Source organism: Piliocolobus tephrosceles, chromosome 8 (assembly GCF_002776525.5).
Source record: "Piliocolobus tephrosceles isolate RC106 chromosome 8, ASM277652v3, whole genome shotgun sequence".
NCBI classification, from domain to species: domain Eukaryota; kingdom Metazoa; phylum Chordata; class Mammalia; order Primates; family Cercopithecidae; genus Piliocolobus; species Piliocolobus tephrosceles.
The window spans coordinates 5,903,214-5,909,050 of NC_045441.1; the positions used below are offsets into that span (position 1 = coordinate 5,903,214).

The 5,837-nt window shown below is 64.0% G+C and overlaps 1 protein-coding gene across 4 annotated transcripts in view; it reads right to left on the reverse strand.

Moving 5' to 3' along the window:
- Window positions 1-1,052: 1,052 nt before the first annotated feature.
- The window catches only part of ZNF316 (zinc finger protein 316), a 24,696-nt gene continuing 19,911 nt past the window's right edge, over window positions 1,053-5,837 (reverse strand). For all 4 annotated transcript variants that reach the window (XM_026447598.2, XM_026447597.2, XM_026447600.2 and 1 more), the window contains exon 9: window positions 1,053-5,174. In XM_026447598.2, the coding sequence (XP_026303383.1) occupies window positions 2,857-5,174 (2,318 nt within the window). In that variant the 3' untranslated portion in view covers window positions 1,053-2,856. The remainder of the gene's footprint in view (window positions 5,175-5,837) is intronic.

Genomic DNA, 5,837 nt, shown 5'->3' on the forward strand with positions numbered 1-5,837 from the left:
TCAAGGGGCTCCATTATTTTAAACTAGGTCTTTGTATTTGTCTGCCACTCAAAAGTCTGTTTCAGACATGGGGTCTCAATACGTTGCCCAGGCTGGCCTTGAATTTCTGGTCTCAGGAGATCCTCCCAAGTAGATGGGACTACAGATGCATACCACCATGCCTAGCTTTATTTTTTTTCTATTGAAATGTTAGGTTGCTCTGGCCGGGCACGGGGGTTCACATCTGTCATCCCAGCACTTTGGAAGGCCAAGGAAGGCAGATCACAAGATCAGGAGCTCGAGACCAGCCTGGCCAATATGGTGAAACCCCATGTCTACTAAAAATACCAAAAAACTAGCCAGGCATAGTGGCACATGCCTGTAATCCCAGCTACTCGGCAGTCTGAGGCAGGAGAATTGCTTGAACCCGGGAGGCGGAGCCAAGATCACACCACTGCACTCCAGCCTGGGTGAGAAAAGAAGTATTAGGTTGCTCCATTCTGATGCCTCCAGATCACATTTGATTACAGCAGTTCTTATATTTCAGATTCATAGAGAAAGGACAGGAGAGTCAGAGCTGATAGTGTGTTACCATGTGATAAGAATAAAGAAATCAACAAATCAGCTTTAAGGAAGGCATTTTGGGGCCCTGGGGATGTGCACCTTGCCCTGGTACTGGAGCAGGTGAGCCCTGGATGAGCCACATGGTGCGGAGGCCTCTGAGGAAAGGGCTGGGAATGTGTTTGGACCACCAGGAAGGGCACCTGGCCCCTCGCTCTGGCCTCCGGAAGCCTTGCCAACACCTTCACAAACAGTAATGGCCCAAGACAGGTGTTTGCACTACATCAAGTGTGAAGAGGGTGAGGGCCACCAAAGAAGATGGTGGGCATGAGCAGCACAGGGCCACACTGGCCTGGGGCCGACTCCTCATGGGCCATCCTAGGACCGATTCTAATTTCTTAGAAGAAAAAATCTTTTAAAAATATTTGCAGAAGCAAATTGGACCTGAGGCCGCACAAAGCCTCCCCGACGGGTTCCAAGAAGTGGCAACAGCATGGAGTCCAGTCAGAAGCTCAGTTTGTCCACTCTTTATTAAAGCCAGGCCCTCCTGCCAACGGCTGCAGGACAGCTGCTGGGGCCCAGGAGGGACAGGGACAGCAGATCCTGGCCATATAGGGCTAGAGCTGAGATTCCCAGAGCCCCCGAGCCCACCTTGCCCTTGGCCCTTTCTGAGACTCCTGTCCCGCAGGGAGAGGAGAAACCCAGGGCTGAGGCCATTACCCAGCACACCGATGCCTCCCTGGGACCCCTGCTCTCCTCACCACCCCGCCCCGCAATCTCACCCAGCCAGGCTAACTGACCGCCACCACCCAGGCCCTCTTCCCACCCACCAACTACCGTGCCTCCTACCCGCCCCCAGCCCAGGCAGCCTGGCTGCTGCGCTCAGCCCCCAAGGCCATGTCTACACTAATGTGGAAGGAACTAGGTCTATAAGGAAATGCAGCTGCACCAAAAATCCGTTTCCTGGCCCCACTCACAGTGGCCCCAAAAGCATGAGGGGAGGGGGCTTCACACGAACTACACCCCAGTTGCCTGCTCAGTGGCTTCCATGGGCCCAGTCCGGAGGGTGGGGCGCCCACCAGGCAGGGGTCTTGCATAGTTGGGTGCCTGGTTTGTCACTGAGCCACGGCTCAGGTCCACACCCCCCAGAAGTGGACAGCCACTGTGCAAGCTGCCAGCACACGGGTGCCTCCACTAACCAATTTGTGAAATGGGACTCTAAACAGAAACACTACTTGTTCTAGTGTAATGACAGAAGCAGAGTTAAAGGGACCTGCGGGTGTCCTAGGGCCCTAATTATGGGATGTGGGGGAAGATCCTTCGACCAACCTCAGTCGCTCTAAGTGAGCGCTGGGCTCCGAGGACCGAGCGTCTGCCTGCTTCGGGAGACCGGCAGCCCAGGGAAGTGAAAGCTGGGGCTCAGGGCTGCGAGGGCCTCCGGCGCCCAAAGATGTCTGAGTTTGCCACCTCCCGCTGAGTAAGGTGAAAGTACCAAAGGACTGAGAGAAGCAGAGACCAAAACCGAACCGGTGCGGCGGGCGCCCGGGTGCCCTCTGTGCCCGTGTGGAGAGAGGACAGCAGGCGGTTCGAGAATAAGGCTTCAAACTCCCTCAGGACCCTGTCAACACCCGCGACCCGTCTGCCTGGCCGTAAGTTTGGTATCTGGCTTTTTTCTCCTCCTAGATTCTTTAGGCCATACGAGAGGTGGAAATAAATATCTGCAGACGACAAGTTTCAAGTTTTCCCATTGGAGCTCCGCCCTTTGGAAACCTACAAGGCCTCCCCTCGCCTCTGGCAATTAAACCTTCGGATGACCGGGAGGCCCTAAGTCTCCCACTGAGGAATGGGAGGAAGTGGTCAGCCAAACCCACCGGCCTCCCAGGCATCTCGCCGGCCCACCTGCGTGGCTGGACCCCACCCTCCCGTGGAGCAAGGGCTTTCCCCTCCCTCACCGCCACACCCGGTTGCAAACGCACAAGTCCCTTGCTACCTGGGCCACCCAAGTCGGAATCCGGGTGAAATAAATAGCATCGCCCGCCAACTACCGCCCTGCTTCACAGCCCGGGCCCACCCAGGGGATACCGCAGTCTCCGTGTGGGTGGCGCCCAGGCCTCGCTGCCTCCGCGCTGCTCTTCTCTCCAGAGCTCCCCACGTCTCCAGCTGAGCTCACAGACCCGGCGGGCAAGAGACTCGGGGCCGCAGGGCGGGGGCTGAAGGAAGGCACCGCACTCAGGACTGGGACCCTCAGCCTCCCGGGGCCCGAGGAGCGAGGGGCCGGTGGCCCTGCAGGCTGCGCTGCCGTCGGCCCCGGGCCCCTCACAGGACGCCCTCCCTGTAGGCGCCCGAGGGCCCGGCGAACGCGGCCTGGTGCTCGGAGCCGAAGCTTGTGCCGCCGGCGAACTCCAGCAGGGCGCTGCCGCGCTCCCCCGGGCCGGCGCTGGACGGCCCCTTGGCGGCCGCCTCGGGCTTGGGTGCAGGGGCTGGGGCGGAACCCGAGCCCGCCGCTGCGGCGGCGCCGCGGTGCGTCTTCATGTGGGTGAGCAGGTGCGAACTCTGCGAAAAGCGGCGGCCGCAGTTGGCGCAGGCATAGGGCCGCTCGCCCGTGTGTGTGCGCTGGTGCGTGACCAGCACAGAACGCTGCGAAAAGCGCTTGCCACACTCAGGGCACGGGAAAGGACGTTCGCCCGTGTGGCCGCGCCGGTGCTTGGCCAAATTGGAGCGCTGCGCGAAGCCGCGGCCGCAGTCGGCGCAGCGGAAGGGCTTCTCGCCCGTGTGCGTGCGCCGATGACGCTTGAAGTCCGAGCTGTGGCCGAAGCCTTTGCCGCAGTCGGGGCAGCGGTGCGGCTTCTCCTCGGCGTGAGCCCACTGGTGCCGCGTCAGCGCCGCGCTCTGCCCGAAGCGCCGGCCACACTCTCCGCACGCGTAGGGCCGCTCCCCGGTGTGCGCGCGCCCGTGCGCTGTCAAGTGCGCGCGACGGCTGAAGCCCGCGCCGCACACGCCGCACACGAACGGCTTCTCGCCGGTGTGGCCGCGCACGTGCGCTGCCAAGTGCGAGCCGCGGGCGAAGCGCGCGCCGCACTCGGGGCACGGGAAGGGCCGCTCGCCGGTGTGCGTGCGCCGGTGGCGCGCCAGGTGAGAGCCGTACACGAAGCTCTTGCCGCAATCGGCACAGCGGTGTGGCCTCTCGCCCGCGTGGTAGCGCTGGTGCTTGGCCAGCGCGGCCCGGCGCCCGAACGTCTTGCCGCAGTCCGAGCAGATCCATGGGCTCTCCTCCTCCGCCAGCGCGGCCGGCGCGGGCTCCGCGAGCAGACTCCCGACGGCAGGCCCGAACCCGCGCAGGCCACCTCCGCCGCCCCCGGCCCCGCCGCCGCCGAAAGGGTCGCAGGCCAGCCCTGTCCCCTCCACCAGGGAGAGCGGGCCCCCCAGGGGCGCCGGGAGCGGGCGCCCGTCGACCGGCAGCCGCTCTCGGAAGTCGGGCAGGCCTAGGAGCGGGAAGCTGTCCGGGTGCAGCCAGGACTTGGGGTGCACGGGGAAGTGGAAGCCCAGCGGGTGGGAGGAGGGGCCTTCGCCCTCTCCCAGGCCATTGCCCAGCTCCAGGAAGCGCCGGTCCGGCGCGGGGTCAGCCTTGCCGCTTGGGGTGGGCGCCACCACCGCCGCCTCCTCTCTTTCCTCGGCCGCGGCCTCCGCCTCTCCGTCCGCTTCACCGGCTTCAGGTCCCCCCGGCCCCTCTGGCCCAGGGTCGGTGTCCTCCGGCCCCGCGGCAGCCGCCGTCTCGCCGGGCTCCCGCCGGGGGCCGTCACCACCCGGCTCTGCACAGCCCCCGCCGCGTCTGTGGCGCTGGAAGTCGGCGCGCAGGCGGAAGGCCTGGCCGCAGTCGGGGCAGCAGTGCGGGCGGTCGGCCGTGTGCACCGCCTGGTGCCGCGCCAGCGCCGAGCTCTGGCTGAAGCTGCGGCCGCAGTGCGGACACGGGTAGGGCCGCTCGCCCGTGTGCGTGCGCTGGTGCGTGACCAGGTAGGAGCGGCGTCCGAAGCCCGCACCGCAGAAGGCGCAGCGGTAGGGCCGCTCGCCCGTGTGGATGCGTCGGTGCGTAACCAGGTGCGACTTGTAGACGAAGCGCTTGCCGCAGTCCGGGCACGGGAAGGGCTTCTCGCCGGTGTGCGTGCGCTGGTGGATGGCCAGGTGCGAGCGGTACACGAAGCCCTTGCCGCACTCCTCGCAGCCGAAGGGCTTGACTGCCGCGTGGTAGCGCTGGTGCTTGGCCAGCCGCGAGCGGTGCGGGAAGACCTTGCCGCACACGTCGCACGTGGTCTCGGGCCGTCCGGCCAGCGGAGCCACTGCGGCAGGGAACGCCCAGGTCGACAGCAGGTTCGCACCCGGCTCCCGGCCGTGCAGGAAAGGCTTCGCTTCAGAGCCGTCGGCCAGTACCCCGAGGCCGCCTTGGTCGGTGCCCCACCCCTCTGGAGTCTGCGCCGAATCCGAGTCGTCGGGGCCCCACGTCCCAGGCACGTCGCCCACGCCGTAGGCCGCCGACCAGAGCCCTGGGGGCTCGTTCTCCTCCTCAGCCACCTCCGCCAGGAAGTCCTCATCGTCTTCCTCATCGTGGTCCTCTATGTCGTCCGTCCAGAACCAGGCTCCTGAAGACGACAAAGGCAGGCCAGAAGAGAGAGGTAAGTGAACTTGACAGGAGCCTTTGGAAGGTTCCTGTCCCGAGAAATCAGGGCTTCTGAGACACCACCAGCAGGACCTTCCTTCAGTCGGACAGGGCACTTCCTTTCGCCGAGTGAGTGGTTGCCCATGCCCCACTGCCAGTCCTGAACAGCCACAGGGCAGGAAAGCCGCCACCCCCAGCGAGGAACCTGGGGACACGCAGCACACGAAACTGCCCCTCCCAGGAAAGCCAGGGCTCCCGTCCAACATCTCTTACAGACCGCAGGCTCCCTCCAGGGCTTGCCACCTGCTAAGGAATGGGGCAAACTCTAGCAAGGGGTGAGACCCAAAGCAGGGATCCTGTGCTGAGAAAACCAGGTGGAGACGCTGGGGCCGTTTTCCCCAGAGCTCCCCCTCCCTGGCTTTCCTGGAAGACAGCGCAGCCTGCGGGCCCCTCCACAAGAGAACCTGCCTTTGTCAGCTCTAAGCCTTTTTTTTTTTTTTTTTTTTTAAAAGACGGGCGTCTCACTCTGTCACCCAGGCTGGAGTGCAGTGGCTTGATCTTGGCTCACTGCAACCTCCGCCTCCTAGGTTCAAGCAATTCTCCCATATCAGCCTCCCGAGTAGCTGCAATTATGGGCTCATGCCAC